This window comes from Mauremys reevesii, linkage group 15, assembly GCF_016161935.1.
Source record: "Mauremys reevesii isolate NIE-2019 linkage group 15, ASM1616193v1, whole genome shotgun sequence".
NCBI lineage: Eukaryota > Metazoa > Chordata > Testudines > Geoemydidae > Mauremys > Mauremys reevesii.
This window is the reverse complement of record NC_052637.1, coordinates 23,535,404-23,562,351: the sequence shown is the minus strand read 5'-3', so window position 1 is coordinate 23,562,351 and position 26,948 is coordinate 23,535,404. Positions and strand designations below refer to the sequence as shown.

The window sequence follows — 26,948 nt, the reverse complement described above, 5'->3', positions numbered from 1 at the left end:
AATAGCTCCTGCAGTGTGAGATCTACTGTCAAAGTCCCTGCCCTGGAGACATTCACAACTAGACTAAGCAATAGAGAGTATCCTCTTGGGACCAATCCTGTATTCCCACGTGGGGCATAGGCTAGATGGCTCCATAGCATTTTCCACTCTACTATCTATGATGGGGAAGGATTGAAAGGGGCTAAGGCAAGTCTGTAACGTGTAAGGGCCTGAAACAAAAACAAGGGGTCAGTAGAAGGTGCCAGTTTCTGCCCCGTGTTTTGGAAAGACTCTGGGCTCAGCATTTGTGCTGAGTCCTAGCAGGCCCGTGGGGATAGTGACAAGAATGAGAGAGAGGCTGGCTGCTGCAACGGAGACACCCAAGCTTCAGGAGAGGAAGTGCAAACGATAGAAGGTGCAAACCTAGACTTTATTATGACATCCCTGTGCTCTGACATTAACAACGTACTAGCCTGAGAAACGTTTTTGCCGCTAAGAAAAAGCAGCGCCTCCCAAGCTACTTTTTGCTGATCTCATCTGTCCGTCTTAGCGCGGGTTCGCCCGGAGCAGCCTCTTACCTCTGCCTTTCTGTGCCCGATTGCAGATCTCGTCCACTTTGATGTCCCTTCTATACACGTCGAGGTTGATCCTGCACTCCACCAAGATCCGCTGGAACAAACCCAGAGACATTCCGTGGCAGGGAAAGTCGATTCGGAAGAGGAAGAATCGGAAAGCACCGCCCTATGACATAGCGTCCCCTTCCCCCATTGACTCTCTTGTACATACATGTGATCCCATAACCACTGTGGTCCGGAGACCTTGCCATGGCAGGGCTTGCTCTCAGTCGGGGCTCCATTCACCAGCTACCAGTATGAGCTGGCTGGATGGACGTGTGTGACTTGCAGCAAACGGGGACAGCCTGTCTCCATGGCAAAATGCATTTCTGGGGCAGTTTTGGTTATTTATTTCCATCGGTTTGTTTCGCCTTATCCAAACTTTGCCTTTTGACTTGGTGCCTAAGTATCCCCCTTTCAAGCTTTCAGCCCTGTTCCAAAAATAACCCCAACCCCCCTCCCTGCCCCCCAAACACACATTCCCGATTGCTCTTTGGCTTGGGGGAGGGGAGGCAGGGTGGTCACTGCAGTAACGGTGCCCAGTGGGTTCGGCTCGTTGGCTTCCACCAGTGTCCCTTTGCCTGGCAGCTGGTGAAATCCTTGCCCGGTGGCCCATTGCTTTTCCAGCTGCACTGCTGTGCTGTCAATGCCCATGCTGACTCTGTCCCCTGCAGGAAGGCTGCTATGGGAGAGGTGTCCTCTTTAACCCTTATAAGCCTGTTGTTTTCCAGACTGTCTGCCAAACTGACCGCTTTAGGGTGACACCTGAGAAGTGGTCTCCAGGAGAGTGTTTGCCCCGGTGGGATCTGAACCATGTCTCATCATTCCCAAATACCTTCCCTTGTTTCTTTGTTGGCTTGACTCGTTGTTGGCCGGAAACGACTCCCTGTCTGAGCCGCAGCTGGGGATTTGGCGAGGAACCAGGTGCGGCTGTTCCTCTTGGGACCACGGCAGGCAGTTGGGAGCAGCATGGACACGCCTGCCATTGGCAAGGGAGGCGTGGGCCCCGTTGGCGTGAACGGCGCCAGGCCATGCTTTGAATAGCAATAATGTGCTCATGCTGTGTCCCCCTAACCGTGCTTTAGAAGGTGAGATGTGGCCCGGGTGACCTTGCCTTTCCAGCTCACTGCTCACCAGCGCACCTCCCTCATCTCCCCGCACCATGTGTCACATATTCCTGCATCAGTGTCTGCGAAGGGAGGGCGAAACTGACCACAGGGACATGTTACCAGGGCCCTGATTACAGTTTACTCAGCGCTGAGCCTTAGTTAACTCTTTTGTTTGGGTGGTGTGGAGCAGAGGTTTTGGTGGTGCATGCAAAGACAACTTTAACCTTTTATCCTTTTGAAAGATATATATATATATATCTGTCTGCATAGATATATATATATTATATATTTGTATATATAAAATAGATCTATATATATTTGTTTTATTTGAGCCATTCCATCTGAACTGGTGTACCAATGTACAATGTAAATTGAAATGCTTAGCGTCCCCGGATCCAGTATAAATGTATAAAGAAATATTCTCTCACAGCCGTATTTGCAAGTTAGGATGTTACAGCTTTTTGCACAGGTCATAAGTGCAACTCATCACCCAGACTGTAATGGGGACACGGCGGGGAGGGAGGGGCAGGGGTGTAGTGCAAAATCACCTGAAATAAATGTGCAAATTGCTGTCAAAACTGTTGGTAAAACTGGGGTTCTTCTCCTCGAACACGGTGAATGTCATGTATTTGCAGCAGTTCCTCCAGAAGGACTTGCAGGTTTGTGTCTCACACTCTGACTGGAAATATCAACACCCCGAGCAGCTTCTTGAAAGAAGCCACACGCTTGACTCCCCACGCCACCCTGCCCCCGACTCTCCTTGAAGGGTGTTCTCATTAAGATAGAATCAACTGATGTTGTCTGCTGAACCCTTATATATAGCCTCCAATCCAGGTCTCGCTGTGCCTTTTTGCCAAGGAGAGGGGGAGGTGAGGTTGTAGAAGGGTCAGTGGTGAAGATTCATCAGTGAAAAAACCTTGCCATTCTCAGGGATTTATGCTGCAGCCCATCACCATGGTATCTGGGTGTCTTCGCTGTAAAATCAGTCGTGATATGAAGTCTGTAGTGGAATTCATGGAGTCTCTGGCACTCGTCAAGAGGACACCAGGCTTGTGTTGGTGGCTCAGCTGGGTGTATTTGGTGGGGCAGTTCTCACAAGAACATTGGCCAGGGCAGAGCTTAATCTGAGCAAACGCTTACAGAAAAAAAACACGACATTGATTAGGCCTGTTCCACTTCAAATGGAGAAGTGGAGAAACACCCCCTTCCCACCCCCCCAAATGTGGTGCACTTCTTTGCAAAGCCACACTGCAAAAACAGCCTGGAGGGTCTCTCTCTCTCCCTAGAGCAAATCTGTGCAGTTTTCAAGTAAAACGCTGGGCTTTCCCACCAGCCAGCTCTGCAAATGCAGCCTGAGAGCTGAAGGTCAAGCTGGCCTCTTTCCTTCTTGTACAACATGGAAAACAGATCCTCTCAAACTATTTTGATTTATTTTTGTTCATGAGATTACAAGTTTGGTTGATAAAGGTCATAGTGTTGATGTATTATACTTACTCTTCTGTGAGGCATTTGACTGGGTACCACAGGACATTTTTGATTAAAAACTAGAATAATATAAAATTTACATGGCCCCCGTTAACTGCATTAAAACTGCATTAAAACTTGGCTAAGTGATAGGTCCCAAAATGTAAGTGTAAGCAGAGTTAGCATTGAGTGCGCCTGTTTCCAGTGGGGTCTTGCAGGGCTTGGTTCTTGGCCCTGTGGTATTTAACATTTTTATGAATGACCTGGAAGAAAACATAAAATCATAACTGATAACGTTTGTGGTTGTGACAAAAATCGGGGGAGTGGTCAGTAATGAAGAGAGCAGGTCATTGATCCAGAGCAATGAGGATCATTTGGTAGGCTGAGCTCAAGCAAACAATATGTGTTTTAATACGGCTAAATGTAAATGTGTTCATCTAGGAACAAAGAATGGAGGCCATACCAACAAGATGAGGGACTCGGTCCTGGGAAGCAGGGACTCTGAAAAAGATTTGTGGGTCATGGTGGATAACCAGCTGAGGTAGTGTGATCCTAGGATGCATAAACAAGAGTGTCTAGGGTGACCAGACAGCAAGTGTGAAAGATGGGGGTGGAGGTAATAGGAGCCTATATAAGAAAAAGACCCAAAAATCGGGACTGTCCCGATAAAATCGGGACATCTGGTCACCCTAAGAGTGTCTCACATAGGAGTAGAGAGGTTATTTCACCTCGGTTTTTGGCACTAGTGCGACTTCTGTTGAATCCTGTGTCCAGTTCTGGTGCCCACAATTCAGGAAGGATGTTCATAAGTGGGAGAGAGGTCAGAGAGGAGCCATGAGAATGATTAAAGAACTAGAAAGCCTGTCTTATAGTGATAGACTCAAGGAGCTCGATCTATTTAGCTTAACAAAGAGAAGGGTAAGGGTGACTTGATCACAGTCTATAAGTATCTACATGGGGAACAAATATCTAACAGTGGGTGCGTCGCTCTTCTAACACAATCCGATGGAGGTCAGACTCCCTGGCACAGTACTGTAATCCCTTCTGGCCTTGAAATCTGTGAATCATCCCCAGTAGTAAAAGCCCTGCAAAGTCAAATTAGATCCTCAGGCACTGCAAGGCCTGGGTCAGCTGACTTGAGCTGTGGGGCAATACAATTACGGTGTAGATGCTTGGGCTGGGGCCTGAGCCTGGGGGAGGACCCTGCCTTGCATGGGTTTGCACAGATGGAACCGATTGAAACTCAGTTTTGCTGATGTACATGGAGGATCTGGCTCCAGCCTCCTTTCCTGTAACTGGGCTGGTTTTGGAGGGCTAATGAGGTCAAAAGCAGCACAGGCTTATTTCAGGGTCTAATTTGCCCCCATGCAATTCAATGGAACACCCCCCTCCCCCTTGGTTTCAATGGAGCACACTCATGTCCACAGGCACTAAGGTCAGCAGATAAATCGTTCACTCGGTTTAAGCCTTACGTGCTTTCCTGAATCTGGGCATGAATTGTGTAGCTAAGCTCGGCGGGTGCAGAAGGAAACCACGGCTTCAGGCTCCAGGCCTCCAGATACTTGCAGGGAGGCATAACTTTGCTCAGCTGAGTCGTCCCATGGATTCCAAAGTTAAGCGCATCCATAAATGTTTGCCGGATCAGTGCCTTAGACACAAACACGTTTCTTCTTCATCCTAACCAGTAACTTCTAACAGCACCCAAAATTGACCCAGAAACAAAGAAATGAAGCTGTTTAGCTCCCAAATTGCTCCTCTCAAAGGCAAACTCTCGTGTGTTTCCTTCGCCAAACCTGGGAGCGTTCGATCTGCTGATCTAGGGCACGGACTCTCACCTGGTTTTTAATCTGATCCCAATCAGTCCTGGAATGCAACACAACCCAGCCTATCTGCTATCTCTCTCTCTTCACTGCCTGGCTGGCTCCAGTGATGCTTTAGCCCCAGACAAACAGCCTCTTCTGTTCGCAAAAGTGGGTCAGACTTCACTTTGAAACCGTCTCCCAATAATAAAACCAGGTAAAACAACGTTCTCTACCTCTGATCTCTCTTCCAGACCCAATACTTGGTAGTTCAAAGTTCTCCATTTATTTTCCAGAGCCTGCAATGTAAAGAAATACTAGCTGGGCTGGCAGTGTTACAGGGCGGTAGGGGTTTTATATCTGATCTGGATCCCTAGTAAGAGCTAAATTATTATTACTGTTTATTATCTGTACTCTGGTCGCTCCTCAGAGCCTGGTCATAGACCAGGGCCCCACTGAGCTCGGTGCGCTACAAACAGAATAAAAACGGTCCACGCTCTGTGCATTTATTCGAAGGGGAACTCCTGTGGTTTTCTGACAAATGTTGCACAGACAAGAACCCTGAGAAGTCTGGGCTAGTGCATAAGGCACTGGACTGAGACTTAGTTAAAAGAGCTGGGTTCCCTTCCGGGCTCTACCCATCTCCCTAACCTTGGGGAGTCCCTCTGCCGTCTCTGTGCCTCACTTTCCCACCTGTCAAATGGGGATCAGGCCACACCAAAGGTCTCTGATGCAGTGATGTCTGCCAGGATCTGCTGAGAGCCTGAACTGCCCCCTGCAGTGGTGTGGGGAGTTAACCTAGATGCCCCATGATGCTCATTTGAATGGCAGCATTGTTAACTGTTTCATTGCATGTGAGGAAGAAGAGGGAGGGTTACAGATCTGCATGGTCTCCTTTGGTGCCACTATTTGGGTGTTTGGGAGATACAACCACCTCTTGTCGCCCCACCCCATTCACGGAACTGAAAACCAGAGGGGGACAGCTAAGCCCTGGCGGTATTTGAGCTTCGCCAAAGGCAAGTCCTTTGAGCCCAGTGGCCCATACCACCACCACCCACTCCCCCAGGCAGCCAGCCTCTGCCCCGGAGCAACAAAGGCCCAGTCTGCTCTGCTGGTGGGTGTGGGACCAACAGCTTCCTCCCTGCCACTAATGGCTGCTGATCCGTCCTCTGCTGCAGGCTCAGGCAGCCGTTGTTGCATTGGTTACACTCAGGTTGCATTTTCGAATTTTCCTTCGCAATGATGAAAGCCACAAACGTTTTAGTTTAGTGAAAGCTGCAATTGCCGTCCTCCTATCTGGGAGCCAGGGCTCTGGGCACATGCCCCCATTGTGTCTAGGTCTCAATTCTGCCTCACAGGGCAGGGGGGTGTGAATCTGAACCCCACGGAGGGTGAGCTGAGCCTGCCCAGACATACTGTGAACATCTGCTGAGAGTGAGGTTTCACTTTGGCCTGTCAAGAGGGCGGAGCTTGGCAGCGTAGCACTGCTTATCTTTCTCCCCAATTCGAGCTGGAATGGGGATCAAACCTCTCCCTTGCCTCATCGGGTGGCTGTGAGGATAAACAAATTGAAGACTACGACACCCCAACCACAGAGGCCATGCGGGCAGGCAGATTTCTTTCTGTTTCCAGGACTAATTAACATTGTCAGCACAGCAATGAAAAATGCGTGAACATTTGGCTGGAAGTTGATGGCGCTGATCAGCTTGGGAGGACGCTGCCTTCCTGCAAAACAGCTGACCCAAAAGATTCCCTGCCCCAGATCGCCACGTGTGGTAAGATTGGACGTGGAGCCGTCCCCCTCAGAGACTCCACTGGAGCTGATCTCATTTACGCCGTCTGGGATCTGCTCCGACTTTCCTTTCTGCGGCCTGTTCCAGCCCCTTTGCCGTGCTGCAGCTGTTCTGAGCCTTCCCTGTTGCTTCCCTCCCCCGTGCTGGCTCTGGCCCCGGCCCCCACCCCCTGAGGCTCAGCTGAGTGGTGCCGCTGCTCCCTAGCGGTCAGCCTGGCACGTGCCCAGTGCCAGTCCCTTGCATGAGGGCAGAGGCTGGGAGTCGAATGGGCTTTTGCTCAGGCTGAGACCCTTCCCGGACCCAACCAGCTGCCCAGTAACGAGTGCTGCAGGAGCTCAGGACTGTGCCGGGGGAAGAACGAGTCAGGGTGGCTGCCCTTGCCCCGAGCAGCAGTGGGGCTGGGATGAAGATGCAGCTACTGCTCATACAGTAAATGCCACTGGCTGGAGAGCTCGAGCCCGAGCCCCTCCTGTGTGCTCAGCATGGTGGGGCTGGACTGTCAGCCCCGCAGCGCGAAGGCCTCATCAGAGCCCCAGTTCCCCGACACTGTGGGAGCAGCAGGGCAACCGCCTGGGCCATGTGCCAGCCCAGCCCCGGCGGCCCCCATCCCCCCGCCCCGCCCAGGTGTGTGCTGCCCTCACTGCAGGGCTCATTCGCTCCTTGCTCTCTGCTGAGCCTGCAAGCGGGGGCCGCGTGCCCCTTGGGCAGGGGGCTTGGGGGCGTGGGGTGGGCTCTGTTCTCTAGGAACCAGTCAGCGTCCTGGCTCCCCGGGCCATGGAGAAACCTCATCCACCCTCTCCTGGCGGCTCAGCTCTCCCCTTCCAGGCTAGCCCCCTGCTGCTCTGCCCACTGGCACCTGCCCTCCTCTGGGTTCCTGTCTCTTTGCACTTCACAATCAGCCTCTTGCAAGCCTCAGTCCCCCTCTGCTTTCCTTTCCCGCCCTCCCATCCCTGCCACTGCCTGTCTCATTAGCCATCTTAGCCCCCCTCCATTTGTGATTCTGAGCCTTTGCTCACCCTTCCTCCTAAGCTTGCAACACCCTCCTGATTCCAGGGCATCAAGACAACCCTCTCCCCCCACCCCAGCCTGCCCCTGCCCTCTGCTCCCACTCTGACCTACAGGAAAGAGCTGCAAGACAAGGACACGGTGAACCCCTGGGGCTGTCTCTCCCCTGGAAGGGGTGTTGTGCTGTCCCCAGGGTTTCTGCTCTGTTCACTGCAGTGCTGTGTGATGCATGGATAAGCTTGGAGCAAGGACCCTGTCTCCTTACCTGTCTCTAAGGTGTCACACACAATCATGATGCTATACCAGGGATTCTCAGACTTTCACACAGCAAGCCTCTGAGTGCGACCCCCCCTTATACATTAAACACACTTTTTTATGTATTTAACACCATTATAAATGCTGGAGGCAAAGCAGGGTTTGGGGTGGAGGCTGACAGCTCGTGATCCCCTGAGGGTCCCGACCCCCCAGTTTGAGAACCCGCTATACAAATCCTAGCGACGCCATCCAGCCGGGGGCAGTGCTGCACCCCTGCACTAGGTACCTTACAGCGCGCATGGCAGTGACCTCACTCCTACTGCTGCGAACGCTGGCTCCTTGCTCTGCTCCGTGCAGCATCCCACGCACACCAGCTGGGTTCTCCCCGGATGTCTGCTGGCTCTGACTCCCTGCTGCATGGATGCATGGGGTGGCTTCTTGCTGTCAGGAAGCTACACTGCAGGCACAGGAGGTCAGGGCTTGCTCCCACCTGCATAAAGCGGAACCACCCACACAGTTGATCCTCCAGCTCCTCCTCCTGGCACCTTTTCAGCTGCATGGCCTAGTGGGTCCCAAAGTCCAGGACTGCAGGGGTCCGCCCGCCCCTGCCCCACATGACAGCACAAGTAACTCCACCGGACCAATGTTATCCATCTCCTGCAGGAGGAAGACTAGGGCTCTGGGTTCCATTCCTGGCTCTTCCACCCTCTTGGGGGAATCGCTTCAGCTCTGTGTGCCTCAGTTTCCCCATATGTGGTAGGAACTGTGAGCTCTGTTAGTGTGGGGGTGGGGGTGGAAGGGGCTAGGCAAAGTGACCCTGCTAACTCTGGCTAGTTGTTTGTGGTAGAGGAGGAACCTTTGAACCTGAGCCGGCTCCAAGGCTTCTAAAAGAAACAAACAGGGCTTGCCAGAGCAGGGGTCCATATAGACTAGTATCCTGGCTCTGATCATGTTGGCTTTAATCGCTCGGGGCCTCAGTTCTCCATGTGCAACACTGATGATAGCCCCACCCTGCTCCCCGGGGTGTGGTGAATGTTTGTGAAGCTCGCAGGCCCCGCAGGGGTGCCCCAGACCAGACCGAGAGGCAGTGACCAGCCTGGCTTCAGAGCAGGGTGTGGATGGCGGGTGTTAGTAATGCCGGCCCATGCACTGGAGCAGAAGGACAAAAAGAAATGTTGGAAAGCTGCCATATTCAGTGAGCCCCGGGCGTCCCGTGCCCCGAATGAGGCAGGGGTCCCGTGGGAAAAACAGCATGTAATACACACACACTCTCTCTCTGCAGGACCGGAGCTCAGTGAGCGCTGTACATGTATCACAGGCAGGTAACCAGTGGCTAGTTAATCCCCATATAATTACAGTTAAACCCATTTGTCCATCTGAGCCCGTCATTCCGCTGGTGAGACGCAGGCTCCTCCGTCCGCTCTCCCATGCTGCTCTTGGATGTCCCCCACGATCATGGGCTGAGATCAGTCACACCCTGAGCACTGCATGACCAGCTGTGGGCTGGAGCAGTGCCTGGGCTGCTGCCTGCACCCCTCCAATCTCAGCCATGCCCCACGCATCCATGGGCCCCACGTCCTTTCCATTCACGAGCTCACAGCGTCCAGCTTCACCTTCCCAGGCACTGGCCACACGCGCTCTGGAAAGGGGGAGAGGGGAAAGAGACCATCAGTGAGACGCTGGAGATTTGACTGAGGAACTGCTGCTGGCTTCATTTTTCGTGCATGGAACAGGAGGGCTGGTCGAGTGATGGAGGCCCTGGGCTGGGACACAGGAGCGCTAGCCTCAGTTCCCAGCTCTGCCATAGACCCCTGGGGGAGTCACGTAGGCACGGCTCCCCAATGGTCTTGGGCACCTATCTCCAACTGAAATCAATGGGTGCGTGGTGCCGAAATCCCGCTCGGTGCCTCGGCTGCCCAGGAGAGAGAACAGCCCTGCCCTGCCTCACGCTCCTTAGTGCCTGCGAGGGCCTCGGGCAGCAGGTGAGGGCAGCCACGGAAGGACCTCGCTGGACGGCAATTCTCCGCGGCTCTCGGGCATTGTGGAGATTAGGAACAAGGCAACCCTAGTAAGGAACAGGAGGGACGATTGCAGGGCTTGAAGGCTCTGCTTGGTTTCCATTAAAGGGGCTGGGGGATGGCTGGCCACTCTGCCCACAGAACGGGAGCAGCATGGCCACGAGCAAATCACCCCACATGCCATCCCCTCTTGTGTCTCGTTCCTGGTTCAGAGGCATTGCCTCTAGGCAGGGGCCCCTGGGGCCCTGGCCAATTTGGGGGCCCCCAGGTGTGGAGGCCCAAATGTTCTTTGTGCCCAGTGCCCCAGTAAATCTTAATCCACCTCTGCCTCTAGGGACAAGCGGGAGATTCAGGCTCCATGGCCCAGTCGGCCCCTGGCCTCTGCTGAGACTGCAGCCCAGGGCTATGGTACTGGAGCTATTCATGCGCTAGGGATGGGGCAGAGATCCCTGGCCCATCGCACCCACCAGACGGCAGCAGCTTGCCCCATGCCTGAGCCAGAGGGATGGCTCTGGGGCAGACGCCCTCTCGGCTGGTCTCTGTTGGTGTCTCCTGACTCGGGCTCTTTGGTTTGGAGGCTGAGGAGTTTCAGGAGCCCCATGCCTGAGTCCTAAACCTAGTTGCTCACTGGACTCCATGAGCCCAAGGCACCAGAACCAGAGCTTTCCCCACAGGGGTGGGGCTCTGCTGGCTGCACTGGAAGGGGTTGAGCAGCGCCGGATGGTTCCAGCTGCAGCCATTCCCCTGCATTTCTAGGGTGATGTGCTCCACTGGGAGGGCAGCACGGCCGTTCCACCGCTCCCCATCCAGCTCTGCCCCTTCCTGGCTGAGGCACAGTGGGATGGCCCTGCCTGCTTGCTGTGGTCAGTGCAAACACACACAGCTTTGTCCCGGCAGCACAGAGAGGAGGCTGGGAACCGAAGCCAGACTTCAGGGAGGAGGGTGCAAACACCCCTCTCCCAAGCCACGGGTAGGCTGGGGGCTGCTGGAGCCATGGACCCAGGACAGGGCCTGAGGATGTACTTAGGGCTCTCCTTGACTCCAGTGAGTTTTGGATCAGCCCTTAATTTGTATAAACCATGGTGGGTTGCAGCTGCCCCCTCACTAATGGGCTGGCAGGAGAGTCTGGGTGTTAGAGCCAGGGACAGGGCTCAGGGACCCCCCTACCGTGGCACTGGTTCTGTGGGGGACCTGGGCAAGTGAGTTACTTGCTTTGTGCCTCAGTTTCCCCATTGCTACAATGGGGCTGATAGAGAGGCTTGATTAGTGTTTGTAACATGCTCTGGAAATCGGCGTGGAGGGGTTGAGTGCACCGCTCAGTGTCGGTAATTGCTGATTTCGGCCTTCACCCCAGGCCACGATTCTCTCGTTTATAGGGCGGTAGCATCGAGGCCCTGCCCGTTGGACCAGGTGCTGCACACATACACAGTAAAGACAATTCTCTGCTCCAACAAGATTAATGGAGTTAGGTGCTCGCCCCTGTGGCAATCCAGTGGAATCTCAGTGCCTAAGGCCCATGGGCTCATCTGAAAGCTACTAACAAGGGGTTAGTAATTCGGGTGAAGAATTCACTATCCCGTGAGTTTCGCACTGAAATGTTTAAGACACTGATCTTATGGAACATGAGTCAGGAACGATAACCATATTCCTGACGCCCACCTTCTGCAGCCGTTCCCGACCTCATCAATAACAATTGGGATGTGCAGGATTTCTTTTTCATTTCTTGCTGGTGCAAAAAAGGTAAGTACACAAACTTGGAACTAGCTGTTGAGATTAGCCGCTTGCAACTCGCTAAATAACACCAGACTCTGTAAAGTAGAATTGCTGCATCTCAGGAGACTACGCAGCAGACACCAAGCTGTGGTAATAGTGCATTTCAGACATTGGTTGATACAGGAAGAAAAAACATTGTTTTTGCTTTGAGGCACGTGACCGCACAGTCCCATGAACCTTTGATCACCGCAGAACTGGAGGCAGCCAGCATTTAAACAGACATTGGCAGGGCAGGAGATGGAATGTGTGCGTGTGAAACTCTCAGCCGGGTGAAATGAGCTGTTAGCGTGACCAAAAGGGATGGGGTTCTACAGTGGTGGTTAGGCGAGGTGGGTTTTATTTCAGCCGAGGTTCTACCAACAGCTACAGGGCAGGGCAGCCTGTGACGCTGCATGAGCATGCACTGAGAAGCATCATGCAAAGCCCAACATGCATGTACCAGTGAACAGCTTACTGTACCTTTGGGTTGCAAAGAAACTTACACAGCATACGCGTTGTCACTTCCAAACACGTACCCTTTAAGCAAAAGGAACAGGATGTAATCACGGCTTGGACTCCGCTTTCAAGCCCACCCTTCCGGGTTTCTCCTTGGTTATCACACGCTGGTTACTGGTGCAGAAAACTCACCTTTTTTGGAATATGAACTGCTGTGAACTTCCTCAGAGCAGTGCCCCTTCAGCTTTGAGGGAGCTGAACATTTTATTTTCCATCAGTCCCGTGCTCCTTCCCCGCTGCTCCCAAACCCAGGACCAGAATGTTTGTCTCTGAGCTATACGTCCTGTGTCCAGTTCTGGTGCCCATCATTCAAGAGGGATGTTGTTAAATTGGAGAGGGCTCAGAGAAGAGTCACAAGAATGATTAGAGGATTAGAAAACCTGCCTTATAGTGACAGACTCAAGGAGCTCAATCTATTTAATTTAACAGCGAGAAGGTTAAGGGGTGACTCAATCACAGGCTATAAAAATCTGCAGGGGTAGCAAGTATTTAATACTGGGCTCTTCAGTCTAGCAGGGAAAGGTCTGGCGCAATCCAACGGCTGGAAGTTGAAGCTAGACAAATTGAGGCTGGAAATAAAGTGTAAAGTTTTACCAGTGAAGGTAATTAATCACTGGGGCAATTTACCATGGGGTGTGGTGGATTCTCCGTCCCTGACCACGTTTAAATCCGGATTGGCTGATTGTTTCTAAAAGCTCTGATCTAGTTCAAACAGGATTTAATTCAGGGGCGTTCTCTGGCCTGCGTTACACAGCGGGTCAGGCTACATAATCACGCTGGTTCCTTCTGGCCGTGGAATCTATGAAAAAACGGGCCCAGCTTCTCCTCTGCCTTCCAGAGCGTGACATAGGACCAGCATTGACGTGACAGGATGGGCTCCTGATTTACACGAGAGTGAGTGAGCAGGATCTGGCCCGATGCCCCAACCGATGGGAATGTTCCAGTCCAAACTGCACACCGGCCTCGATCCTAACAGTGCGGCACCAGCCACACCCCAGCTGCCCAGACGCCCCAATCTCCCGCTGAAGAGCTGGGCCCATTATACAACAGCTTCCTCCTTTCCTCCATTATGCGGGAGGTACAAAACCCATCCCCCAGCCAATCAGACCCTCAGTCCCTCTGTGCATTTCCGCATAGAGGACAATGTCCCTGTACTCTCACCAGGTGCCCCAGGACACTGGCCAAGTTCTGTCCCCGTTGCTGGACATGCTTGGCTCACCCTGGACAAAGGAGGGCTGCAGCCGTGCCCGTGAATGGGAAAGGCACAGAACCGGGCGCGGGAGGTGTTATTTAGCAGAGGAAAGGGGCGGCCGCGAGCAGGAACGAATCTGAGGCAAGGCCGATTTAGCTGACCATCAGGAAAGTTTCCTAGCTCTTATGCTCCTGTGGAGCAGCCAGGGCGGGGAGGATTGCCCAGACCAGCCCCGGCACTGGATGACAGAACACAGGAAGGGCCTGGCCAGTGGCTGGGGATCAGAGGCACTTGGGCACTACAAATAGTAACACTCCTGCCGGGGCGGCTCTAGATATTTCGCTGCCCCAAGCACGGCGGCATGCCGCGGGGGGCACTCTGCCGGTCGCCGGTCCCGCGGCTCCGGTGGACCTCCCGCAGGCGTGCCTGCGGAGGGTCCGGTGGTCCCGCGGCTCCACCGAAGCCACGGGACCAGCGGACCCTCCACAGGCACGCCTGCGGGAGGTCCACCGGAGCCGCCTGCCGCCCTCCCGGCGACCGGCAGAGCGCCCCCCGTGGCATGCCGCCCCAAGCACGCACTTGGCATGCTGGGGCCTGGAGCCGCCCCTGACTCCTGCCCGGGGCGGGAAGGGGCTTCTTGGGCCTCGTTAGCAGCTCTGCCTGGCAGATCTGAGCTCCATTCTCCCCTTCTGCCTGTACATGCAGCACTCCCCTGGGGAGAGCCCATGGCTCAGGCATGCCCTTGGCTGCTGTTCTCCCAAGCAGCTGCCTCGGGAAAGGGCTCTCTCCGGGATCAAGCAGCAGAGTCAGCATGTGGGGGTGTGATCATGCCTGGGTCCCCACGCCAGCTCCCACTGAAGCCTTCGCAGCCGCCGATCCCCCCCCCCCCCCCGCCACTCGTGGAAGCGTCCAACTCATCAGCTGGTGCCAGAGAGCTGCTGCCCAAAATGCAATGAGGCGAGTTGCCCTGCACCCCTCACCCCGCTGTGCTGCACAGACATGTAGTAAGAGACAGTTCCCTCCCTGACCAGCTTACGAGCTAGCTCCGTGCCGCTGATCCCTCTGCCCAGAAGAAATCCCAGCTCCATCCCTGGGCTCATCGCATTAGCTCATGCAGCGCTTTGGGTTTGCACTATGGCAGCGAGCGGTGTCATGTCCATAACCACCCGGCAATGCCCATCGCTCACCAGCCAGGATGAGCACTGCTGCCCCTGACCCTCAGCTCACCAGTGCTCACACCGGCAAGGGCGCCCCAGGGGCATCCAAGGAATTCACCCTTCGGAGCGGAAAACATGGCAAACACTGGCTCAGACGCTGCAGCCCCCATGGAAGGGGCCATGTGGGCCTGGGGCAGAGCCAGGCAGGGGACCTGCTCTAAACTGGCTTTGGGTTTTGGTCTGGTTTTCGCAATCTCCATTTAGCACCAGTGGAAGGTGCAAGCTCAGCAGGCCTGGAGCCCAAGAGGCTAATTCCTGCTTGCATTGTGCCCGCTCTGGAGCCAACGGCAAGTACCTGCAAAGCATCCCCAAAGCTCCCCTGGCACCCGGCATGCCTCTAGCTTAGAAGGGGGGGTGCTGAGCCAGTATAGCCCATGAGAGCCCCCAGCCCCACATGGCATGTGCAGGCAGGAGGGAGCAGGGCCAGGGCGTTCCTCTGCCCCAAATATCTCCTAGGGTGGGGATGGGCATGGCAGAGCCTCAAAGGCAAAGGGCACTTCAGTGCCCAGTTTCTACCTGCAGCTTTGACCAGCTCCCTGTGGTAGTGCAATGGCCCAAAATAGAGCAGCCGTCGCCGCTGCTCTATGCGGCATCAGGGACCCAACCAGCTGAGGAGGCACAAGCTACCGCCTTAGCTGAGAGCTGGGACAGAGAGGAATCCCGGGAAGTCCCAGCCCAGCAGGGCTGCAGCCCAGGCAGCGGCTGTGCAGCCCTCAGCCCCCGCTGCCCTGTGATGGCTTGGACCCTGCAGCCCAGGAAGGAAAGCTGCTCTGTCACCTGGCAGGGAGTGTGCAACAGAACTAAGACCAGCTTGGCACTAGAGAACTTGGGGGAAAGGATCACGATGAAACCTGCAATGCAAGCAATTCTCTCTGCCCCTTGCAGTGGAAATGTCACCGTCCTTCAGCAGCCCCTGTCCCTGCTGCGTTCAAGTGCCGAGGTAGAGATTACCAAACTCTGGAACAGAGCTCATAGGACTGTTTCCATCCCCACGGAGGCTGGTTTGCTGGTTCTGATTTCCCCATAGTCAGGGGACAGTTCACAGTTACGTCGCTGGCGGAGAACAAGCTTTGAGCCCTTGGACACAAGTCATGTGCATCCCCACACCGTGAAGGCAGCCCGCGGCACGCAGGAACATACCTGAGTCCATGACGATGTTCAAGGGGGAATCGTAGGCCTGCAGGAACTGCACAGGGCTCAGGAGCTCCCGGCACTCCAGGAGGTGGCAGATGGTGTCCTGGGGAATAATTAAGTTGGGGACCTCCTCCAGAATGGCATCAGGGAGGTTTGGGGGGCTCTGGAAATCAGAAGAGGCAAGAAAGCCCTCAGCCACTCAATGCCAGAGGAAAATCACCCCTGCCGCAGCCAGTGGGAGAACTCGACTGGCCGTTCCGCCACCCACCGATGGTGAGCTGGGCCGCTCCTGCTATAGATGATGGAATTGAAAGTGGCTGGACAGGTCAGCGAGGGCCTATAATTCCCAAGGCAGCACCACCCTGTATGTGGGGGCATCCCAAAGATTTGGCTAGAGATGGGGGCGCAACACACATCCCAAGCTGCCCCACCCACATTAGGGGGCACTGGCAGTGCCTCCTGGCCCTTACCTTGGGGTATTTCAGCAGGTGCATCCCCAGTTTCAGGAGCATCGCCAGGCACTCGCCAGTGATGGTCTCAATTGGCTCCTCACGCGAGGTGTCGTAGCCCAGGTGCCTGCTGGGCACAGCCAACACCTTGTAGCTCCACTGCTGGAATAGCCGGGAGGGAATGTTGTGGGACAGCACCAGGATCTTGGGCTCCAGAACGAGGGCCCTGGGACAGGCCAGGGCAGTGGATCAGTTCCCTCTCACAGCAAAAGAGGGGTCTGTCACCCCTGGGGTTAACAGGAGGGTCGCTACCTGCCTACTAAGGCCTTGTTACATGCAAAGATGGTGCCACGCTAGCCTGGCATTGCTAAATCAGTACCACCCCCTGGTGTGGACACGGTAGGCTGGTAAGAAGGTGCTTGCACCAGTACAGCTGTTCCCCTGCATTTAGACTGTGCCTGGCTTTCAGCCAAAGAGTTTGTTGTTTCAGCAAAAAGTTGACTTTGTTTTTTAACTTTTTGTCTACATTTTCCACAGCTACAAAACCTTTTTCCAGCCAGCTCTAAAGCAAACACCTGGCGGCAGGTAGGAACACCTCTGTTACCCCTTTTAATCTGCAGGGGGAGACAGAGAGCGCAATATGCAAATTAACCTGGTGGCAGGTTGGTGCAGACCCTCCAATTGCCCCTTTCCCCTATAGAAGGCGCCAGAGAGTGTCTTTTCCCAGCCAGTGTCTGAGCCGTGGGGCTCCCATTTTCCCCTCAGCTGGAAGCCGGCAGCCTCTGCCCAGAGCCATGCTTCCCATCGGGGTGCACCATGCCCACAGAGCTGTGGCTGCAGCTCCCTCTGCTGGCTGTACCCGGTAAAGATGGGCAGAGATTCATAGATTCCAAGACTGAACGGGACGGTGATGATCTGACCTCCTGTACGACCCAGGCCAGAGAAACGTGCCCCCCCCCATTCATAGAGCAGATCTTATAGGAAAACATCCACTCTTGATTTGAAAACTTGCCAGTGAGGGAGAATCCACCATGGCCCTTGGTAAATTGTCCCAACGGTTAATTCAGGGTTTCTCAAACTGGAGATTATTACCCGGGGGGTCGCAAGCTGTCAGCCTCCACCCAAAACCCTGCTTCACCGCCAGCATTTATAATGGTGTTCATTATTTTAAAAAGTGTTTTTAATTTATAAGGGGGGGGGATGCCCTCCGAGGCTTGCTGTGGGAAAGGGGTCAACACTGCAAAAGTTTGAGAGCCACTGGGTTAATTACTCTCCCTGTTAAAAACGGATCCCTTATTCCCAGTCTGAATTTGCCTGGCTTCAATTTCCAGCCCCTGGCTCTTGTAATATCGGATTAGTCAGCTACTGCCTCCTAGCCAATCGCACCAGAGGCGTTTGCTTTTAGATCCCGAGGTTCCCAGGTTTGATCCCCGCACGCAGCCCAACTGCCATCGTCCGCGTTCATGTGCACTCTGGGGTTTGGTGAAAGACTCTGAACTGTGGCAGCTGAAACCCCTCCAGCCACTGGCTGGTCAGCCCTCACCTGTGCTGCTGGGCCTGCATGTCTCGCAGGTCCCTCAGGATGGAGTAAAGCACCTCGCTGGAGGCCTGAAAACAGAGCAACCACATTAACTGGTCAACGTCCCTCCCCCCCCCACACCCCATCACGTCTCGACAGACGCCCAGGGCTGCACCCGGGTGGTGGGATGGAGGCTCCAGGTGTACTGGCGAGGCTGTGGGGCCCCAGCTGGTACGGGTGTGAGAGGACATGAGTGAATCTGCCTAGGCTGCTAGCCCAGCTCGGCCGAACATGCCAGCCGCAGCTGCCAGGCCTGGGGGCAGGAGGAATTGAGGGCAACGCAGCACAGTGAGCTGCTAAAAAGGGGATGGGCAGGGGGTGCTCAGATTCTGGCGTGGGGGAGACAGGCCTGCAGTTCCTACATGTGGAGTGGGTGAGCTAGGTTTGAGGCCCTTAGATTGTGAGGTTGGGGGACAAGGCTGGGGGATGGGCCCTCACATTGTGGGGTTGAGAGGGGTGGGGGATAGACCCTTAGATGCTGGGGTTGGGGTGAGGCCTGGGATGAGGAATGGGTCCTTTGATTAGGGGACTGGAGGGGGATGAGGGGCGAGGCCAGGGTGGGGGATGGGCCCTTAGATCTGGGACTGGGGAGGATGGGGGTCTGGGGTGGGGGCAAGGGCAGTGCTTTTCCCGGGTGGTTGGGGGGGTTCTAGCTCTCGCTTCCCACCTTCCACAGCTGTTCTCTGTCCTGTTGCCCCCCCCCCCCACACCCCACGTGCCAGGCTCAGTGTAGGGTGACTGGTTTGGAGGGAGAGCTGGGGAGACGGGGTGCAGGGTGTTTCACATGGGGTGAGGTGGGGAGGAATGGGACTGGGGAGCACAGCTGGGTGCAGCCTGCGAAGGACAATCCTAAGCCAGCTCGCAACCTGTCCAGGGCTCCCCCCGGTTTCCGATCCCTTTCTTTGATGTTCCCATCCATCCGCGGGCCGGCCGGCCCCATGCCCGCCATGCCCCGTACCTCCAGGGTGTGCACCACGTAGGTGGGGTAGAGCAGCAGGAGGCCCGTGACCCCCTCGCCCTGGTAGTAGCGCTGCAGACTCAGGAAGAAGCGGTGCCAGTACCCTGTGGAGAACCCAGAGTGCACACAGTGTTTGCTGGCTGATGCCACCCGCCCCGCTCCCTCCCCCCGAGTTAGTGCGGCCCTGGGCTCCTGCAGCTGCCTCCTTCTCCAGGCTGCAGGATCCCTCCTGCCCTTGCCCCTCACCTAGTGCACTGTAAAGGGGTGGGGGAAGGGACCCCTGTGTGTCTTGGCCCCAGGGCCCTGCCTCACTCAGAGCACCCATGGCATAGCAGCCTCTAGCAGTCAGAATGGGAACAACTCCTGAGCTGCCTGGGGCTGGTTGCAAACCAGTATCAGGCATGTCGGCATCTCCCTGTTCCTCCAGGCGGCTGCATGTCGCCCTCCCTCACTAGGGGCCTGGAATTGGCTTGCCCAGTGATGGGGGCCAGAGCCCACCAGCCTGCACAGCAGCACTCGTGTCTGCAGTGTGGCCCAAGCCACCCTTCCCTGAGTGTCCGGCCTGGGCTCTCCATGCACACTGCCCTCTGGCAGGGCCAGAGTGAGGCAGGGGCGTGATGGGCCTGAGCCCAGGGCCCTCCCCCTGCCCCCATGGGCTGACATTAGACTCCCACTTGGCCTTTAAAAGAGAAATGATCATTTTTCTACCCCACAAATGTGACCTGTGGATGACAGCAGCCTGAGCCTGAGATGCTAAGTGTGTCCCATGCATCTCAATGGGGTGCTAACTCTAACACCTGCCGCTCTGGGGGATCCCATCCCAGCAACAGCACCCCGGCACATAACTCTGCACATGGGGAGCCCTCACTGCTGTCACTCCACCATGGCTGTGCTGGGGGCGGGGGTGTCATACACAGAAGGGTGGGTAGGAGGTCGTGTCTTCCCTTCTCCGGCACAGCTTCCCAACCCCATGGAGAATGCGAGTGGTGTCCTGGGGAAGGCGCCAGCCCAGCAGCTGGCTCACATGACGGTGTCTCAAACACAGCGTGTCACATAGCCATTTAGTCGTAGGCAGCGCTGGCCAGACACTGCAATGCGGCTTGTGGTCAGGAGCTAGTGTGCGCATGGCCCTTGTTCCATTTCAGGCCCTCCTGCCCTCCACTGATGTGTCTATTGAAGAAACAAGCTGAGGCGCTTACCTGCTAAATCCTGTTTGTCGGCCAGCTCCGGGGAGATCTTAGCCAGAAATACCAGCCTGTGCAGAAGCAATTTCTAGAGGGGAAGAGAGAGGCCAGCTGTTAATTCAGGCCCTGTGAAGGGAGGTTGCTGCCAGCGCCAGGCGGAAGAGGCGGGCTATCCACATGAGGCACTGAGACGGAGGAAAGGAGAAACGGGACGGGACGGGAGGTACCATGCCCTTGGGAGGGCTCCAGTGCTGAGTCGGGCGGGAGCTGGGCTTGGTGCTGCCCAGCTGGTTCTTAATGTTACAAATGAGCCATCCTAGTCTGGTGTTCTAGAGACACGTGTGTCTGTTCGACTGGCACGCGTGTTGTAAATGGCATGGGTGCTTGCGCCTGGGGACATGTAGTATCAGGGGATGGGATAGCTCAGTGGTTTGAGCATTGGCCTGCTAAACCCAGGGCTGTGAGTTCAATCCTTGAGGGGGCCGTTTAGGGATCTGGGGCAGAAATCTGTCTGGGGATTGGGCCCGCTTTGAGCAGGGGGTTGGACTAGATGACCTCCTGAGGTCCCTTCCAACCCTGACATTCTATGATTCTATGACTGAAGGAGCTAGGATGTCCCTTCTGGTCCTAAGGCTGCCCACTCTGTGCCCGTCTTCTCTGGCACATGTGCACCCTACACATGCCCAACCAGTGCAGTGGGACAGGATGGGCAAGTGAGCACGTGGCTCTGGATTGGCTTTGCAATGTCGTGGGGAAGGATCTTATAAATGAACTGACCCCCATGGCCTAGCTCCCAAATGGGCCTCTCCCCTAAGGCAAGGAGATCTTGGTCAGTGTCATAGGACTCGTGCCAGCTCCTCAGCAACCCTCCAAAGCATTGGGCTCCCAGTGCAGGATCCCCATGGAAACCATATGGGAGCTCCTAGGATAGCTTGGAATGTGTCCAGAATGCTACCACTGCGGACAACAAACGTGTCCCCCTCCCTGGCATCTCAGCAGGCAGGCTGGGGGATCAGCACATGCCTTTCATCCTAGGAGGCGGTGCCCCATGGCAGGCTGGGGTACCCAGGTGGGGGGGCGCTGGCACTGTGGGAAGGAATGTTGCCCTGTTCCTCTCCTGTGAGATTTACATCGCAGGGGGATCGGGGGGCTAGCGCCTTTCCCCAGCACTCAACTCATGCAGGAGGAACCCAGGCAAAGGGCATGCAGCGCTGCATCAGAGTGAATTTCCCCAGCAGAGAGCAGAGGCACCGTATGCTGAACCACGCCTTTGTCTGTGAGCATAGGGATGTACGGGTAGGATTGTGTTTGGTTTGCTCTATAACTAATCCATGAGGCTCCTCAGGTCCAGGCTCCTGGTGGGAGCTGTGGGGCACTCAGCAGCATCTGACAAAACTGGCCATTCCGCCTCTGTCTGCAAAGAGCGGAGAGTTTGCAACGAAACCACCACCGAGGGCTTCTGCTGACATTTCTGGGGAAGGAGGCAGGCAGGAATGGAAAGGTCCTGGAGAGCATTCGGAGCCTGGGGAACCTTGTGGCTGGATGCGCCTGTCTCAGAACATTAAAGTTCCCCCGTCAGGGGAAGGTGACTTGGCAGTGAAGGGGGTTGACTTGTGTACATTGAAAATTACAGAAAAGGTAAATTTCAGTTGATTCCTTTTTGGAATGGCTGAATTGAAACCGATGCTGTGAGATGAGCGAGAATAGTGCTCTTTGCATTACAGTGGTGCTTAGAGACCCCTGACCAAGGGCAGGGTCCCCTGGTGCAAGGCGCTGCATATACCCATAGTGAGAGACACCCCCTGCCCCAGCAAGTTTACAGTCTAACCACACAAGCAGACCCAGGAAGTGGCGATATTCCTGTTCTGCAGATGGGAAACTGAAGCACAGAGCGATTAAGGTGCTCAACAAGGACTCAGGGATTGAGCCACTGAACGGGAGCTGACCCCAGATGTGTCTGTTCCCCAGTTACCTCTGAAAATCTCAACCCAAGTAACGTGCCAAAGGGTCACCCAGGGAGTCAGTGGCAGAGCCAGGAGCTGGACCCAGATGCCCCAGTCCAACAACAGCCCTTAGTTAGTGACTTTCTGCCCAAGAGAGCTGATCTTACACAGGCTGTGCTGGATTGTTGCAGGCACTTAGTGATGATGGACTAACGGATTTCCTGTCCAACGCTGTCTTGTCCTGTGCACCCCTTGCTGTACCCGGACAGCACTGCGCAGCTGCTTTGCACTGGGGACGTGAGAAAGTCCCTTTTGGAATGGTTGACGGTGATTTGATTTGCCATCTCGCCCTTGGAAATGGCCAGGTTACTCTAAAGAGAGTTGGGATTTCTCTACCTATTTAAAGGGCTGTAAAACTGAAGCTCTCCTGAGCTACCAAACATTTTCTGCACCCTCTGGGAGGTGACAGAAATGCAGCATGAACTGGGAAAGGGGATTTGAAAGAGGCTTGTTCGGATGCCAGTCAGAAAAGCTCCCAGAGCTACTACCCAGGCAGCCCTACTGTGGCCACAAATAACCTGCTATTTGCAGAGGCCAGGTTCTGCTGTTACGCCTCTGCCCCTTACTCCCCGAGTAGCTCATTGACTTCAGTGCAACTACTACAGAGTAGGAGGAAGTGTCAGAAGCTGGGCTGTACAGAAGTTGCAGACTCTAGGAGCTAGAGCTGAAAGGAGCTGCAGGGTTTGGGGCCTGAAAGATTCTAAGTTTCTAGACACAGATCCTCTCGCTGAAATCAGTGGACACTAGGAGCCTAAATACCTTTGTGGATGTGGACATGACTGAGTGGAGAAACTCCAAAGCCCAATTGACATAGCAATGCTGCCCAAGCCAGGGGCTCGGAGACAGCATGGGCCTCTCCTCCCCCAGTTACAGAATGGTGAAAGGAGCAGTGCTGGTGGGCTCTACCCATGTCCCTATGAATAGGTTGAAATGCTGTAGGCTCTGCAGCCTGCAGAAGCTGTCAGCTCTAACACACCCCTGTTCAGCGTAGGAAGCCCCCTCAGCCCTCCACCGCTGGCAAGCTCAGCCTGCCCCACACGTGCCAGTAAAAGGAAGATCAAAGCCCTGATGTGGGGAGTTTACTCAGACCACACCGCACCAACCTCCCCACAGTTGCATGGGCCGTCTCTCAACCTAGCTCTGCCAGTATCCCAGTCCGTCCCCACACCGTGCGCTGGAGATGCAGGAGACACTGACCGTATCCTCCTTGGCAGTGGGGGCCCGCCTGCTAAGCATGTGCTGCAGGAAATTTGTCCGGACCGTCTCCTGTGGCGACGCCTTCGGTTTCATCTGCCCCGCTTTCTCCCGACCAGCCATGCCCCCCCACCACCATCTCGCGCCCGTCCTCTGGCTGCACGGAAAAAGCACTAACGGCCCTCACGACAAATCCAGAATTGCTGCTTGGCCTCTTAGAAAACAGCTCTTGTGCCTGGTGGTCACAGTGCAGAGAGACGTGGGTGCCGCCCAAGTGCCACAGGCTGGAGTCCCAGTCACACTGGCTGGGAGCAAGGCAAGACTTTGGCCAGGCAGCAGCTGCGCGTTGACAAAAGGTTTTTCGGTGTCTTAGCAGCAGAGCCCAGGCCCTTACCGTTTAGCCCTTTTGTCTGCATTGTTTGCTGGCATTTTCCGTTGGCGCGTTAGCTGGCAGGGGGCAGCGGTTGCTCAGGCAACACGTGGCATGTAGAGATCCTTTCTTTCCTGAAGCCTTTGAGAGGTTCTGGGATGCCAAGGGCTTTGTGACAGCGGGGGCTGTTAGCTGAGCCTCCCTCCGGGCAAGGTGCAGGGCACAGCAGGTGGTATGGCCACATCTAGCCCTGGTCCCTAGCAGGTGTTTTTATTGCCGCCTCGAGCACTGTGCTTTAATATGCAGGTGAAGGCCGGGGTGGGGGGGGGGCTGAGCAGTGGCAAAGCCCCCAGCCTGGGCAGCACTGGTGCGTTACAGGAGCTAGGGCTGGCTCCTCGTTTAGCTGTTTCCCCAGTTTGCAGATTTCCCTTGCAAGTGGCCGGTTCAGGCGCTAGAGGGGCCGGGGAGTTGGGGTGGGTTAGGGGAAGGCAGGGTCCCTGCCTTTGGGGCTACATTAGGGCTGCCTGGGTGGGTCAGTCTGACACTGAGCTCCCGCGAAGTCAAACCGCAGGACGCCAGCGTGCGCCAGGGAGCACTGAACGTGGGGCAGCAGGGCCCACGCACGCAGGCTGCAGCACTGGAGGTCCACGCCCCCGGCTTGCTGTGCACCAAGTGCTCATGCAGGCCTGCCGAGCCGGGGCTGCACCATGGCTTCTGCGGATCCGGCCCAGGAGGGGCCGCATGCCAGGCACTGCGTTGTGTATTCCAGCCCCCACAAGCCATGCCACGTGGCCTATCTCACTCCCTGTGCTGCGAAGCTCATCAGGGTGCAGCACGGTCCCTAAAGGGGAGACACTTTGTCCCTGCAGCCCTCGGCCCTGTCCCCCAGGCCCTTGGCGTCCAAGTGTTTCCTCACGGAGGGGTCCCCCGCCCCCCCGCCACGATGGGAGCTCAGCACGGATCCCCGCAGGAGGCTTCCTCCAAAGTCTTCACTCCAGGGCAGGGTTTGACCCTTTCACTGCCAGGAAAGAAGCCAAGGGTTCGGCCCTCAAAGTCCCCCTGCATCCGCTGCCCAACGGTGCCTCCTGGGCCAGGGCGGCACTGCCAGGGACTCCCCTGCCATGGGCTGCTTCAAGGTCAGGCATGGGGGAAAGGACTGGGGACAGAGAGAACTCCCAGTGGGGGGATCCTGAGGAGACACTGGCCATGGACGCAGGAAATAGTTAATAGTACAGGGAGTATGGGGGGAGCTAGGCCTGGAGGTGAGTCCAAGCGTCGGCCGGCATGTGGCACAAGGCCTGGCTGATGGGCAGAGTGGTGGAATTTGCTGGGTCTGATTGCATTGATTTCTTTGATGCTGCCCTCCAGCACAGCCCATGGAAAGCCCCTTGAAAACTGCCCGGCCCCTTCAGTGGCCCCATTGTCTTTCCCTCAAACACGCAGGCCTGGCCTGGTCCTCTGCTGTCCCATGTTCAGGGGTGCCTTGTGACCCCTTTCTCCCAGTGTTCCTTGGTGGCCTTTCCCCATCTCTCCCCACCAGCCCACTCTCCTGCTGAAAGGCCCCATGCCTCATAAGAGCAGCCATGCCAGATGAGACCAGTGGTCCAGCTAGCTCAGTGTCCTGTCTTCCGACAGTAGCCAAGGCCAGATGCTTCAGAGGGAATGACCAGAACAGGGCAATTAGTGAGTTATCCATCCCGTTAGCCAGTCTCAGCTTCTGGTAGTCAGAGGTTTAGAGACACCCAGAGCATCGGGTTGGGTCCCTGACCATCCTGGCTAATAGCCATTGCTGGACTTATTCTCCAGGAACTTATCTAGTTCTTTTTTGAACCCTGCTATAGTCTTGGCCTTCACAACATCCTCTGGCAAGGAGTTCCACAGGTTGACTGCGGGAAGAAATACTTCCTTTTGTTTGTTTTAAACTTGCTGACTATTAATGTCATTAGATGATCCTGCTTCTTTTGTTATATGAAGGAGTAAATAACACTCCATGCCAGCAGCCTTCTTTCAGCCACTGCAAGCTGGTTGGATTCCCCCATTTAGAGCACATGGGCACTGCTCCTAGATCAGCTTGTACTGCTGGCTGGGCATGACCCATGTTGCTTCCCCCTTCCCTCAGTCTCCAGCCCCTTTGCTGCCACCCTCTGAAAAGCTTCTTGTCAGTTGGTGGGGTGGTGATGTTACAAGGTAAGTCAACCAATCATCACCCTTCCCTCTCCCTATTGGACTGTAAAGTGATGTCAGAGGTGAGCCAACCAATCACCCATTCCTCTGCCTGCCTCCTTCCCACTGGAATGTGACATTAAAGGCACATCAGCCAATCACCACTTACCTTCTCCCACCGCCATTCATCTGCATATTGTAAGGTGATTGGTTAAAATGTCTTTTCCTTGAATATGTCCTGTTCTGAATTAACAGCCTAGCCTTTGATGGCCTCGTTGAGGCGTGCAGGGCCTGGCCGCTGGCCCACTCCCTGGCATGAGATCAGACCTGCACCATTTGGTCACTGTCCTGGGAATATCTGGGGGATTCATGTCAGTACAATACAGGGGGTGTGGGGGTATTTCTCAGCACGTGTTGTAGTCCTAGCCGCTGTTGCTCACTCTGGTTTTTCTCCCACTACAAGGCCAGCGCAGACCTTTAATTTGGAGCCTGCAGAGCCGTTCGTATCCCATGGGGCCAGTTCCCTGCTTTCCTAGGACCTGACACCACAGCCTGCCGCTGGCCTTCCATGCAGGCCAGAACCATCCTGTTTGCCTGAACGTCGCTCCAAGCAGGCCCAGCTGGCTGTTCACACCCCCATGCTGGGGTCCTGTGGCTGCCCTGCTGGGCATTGGCCACGCACACACAGAATGGTTTCTAAAGCAGATGCAAGTCCTGCAAAAGCTGCTCCGCCCCCCCCCCCCCCCGACCCCGCCCCAGCCAAAGGGCCCAGCAAGTGAAAGCGGGATGCAGCGGGGCTGAGCAGAGGGACAGGATGGCTCAAACCCAGTGAAGCATGACACACACACACCCCCGCTACACACAAACCTTTCGGATGGCCTTCTGCTGCTCCCGCGCCAGCCCATACACCGAGAGCCTGGCCTTGAAAGCAAACTCCTCCAGCTCGGACTGAATGCTCGGGGCTCGCTTTGTCCTGGATGCCATGGCTGCAACCTGTGGCCGTTGCTTAGTGACTGTGTCATGATAACAAAGGAGGCCTGGGGCGCTTTGCCAAGGACCTGCCCACTGCAGCCCCGGGGGCACCACGGCGCTGCTGGTGTACATGCCTCCCTGTTCGAAGTCCCAGGCTGTCCAGGGGACCCTTTCCCATGGGGCGGGGGGGGGGGGGGGTAGGTGCAGCATGTGGGTGATAATAAATCCC

General features: G+C 55.5%; 2 protein-coding genes across 12 annotated transcripts in view; one reads left to right on the top strand and one right to left on the bottom strand.

The window, feature by feature from the left end:
* Window positions 1-2,245, top strand: part of ARHGAP44 (Rho GTPase activating protein 44) — a 148,529-nt gene extending 146,284 nt beyond the window's left edge. For 5 of the 11 annotated variants that reach the window (XM_039500431.1, XM_039500433.1, XM_039500432.1 and 2 more), the window contains one exon: window positions 584-2,244. In XM_039500431.1, coding sequence (XP_039356365.1) covers window positions 584-726 — 143 coding nt within the window. In that variant the 3' untranslated portion in view covers window positions 727-2,244. Of the gene's footprint in view, window positions 1-583 lie in introns of all 11 variants that reach the window. The other 6 variants (XM_039500441.1, XM_039500442.1, XM_039500440.1 and 3 more) reach the window with 4 other exon arrangements.
* A 7,208-nt stretch (window positions 2,246-9,453) lies between these two features.
* Window positions 9,454-26,731, bottom strand: LOC120383547 (testis-expressed protein 47-like). Its single transcript, XM_039501706.1, has 7 exons — window positions 26,615-26,731; window positions 20,033-20,105; window positions 18,834-18,937; window positions 17,840-17,904; window positions 16,318-16,522; window positions 15,854-16,010; window positions 9,454-9,657 (listed from the first exon to the last, which is right to left on the bottom strand). The coding sequence occupies exons 1-7, from the start codon at window positions 26,729-26,731 to the stop codon at window positions 9,605-9,607; spliced, it is 774 nt and encodes a 257-aa protein (XP_039357640.1). The 3' UTR covers window positions 9,454-9,604.
* Between the last annotated feature and the right edge of the window lie 217 nt (window positions 26,732-26,948).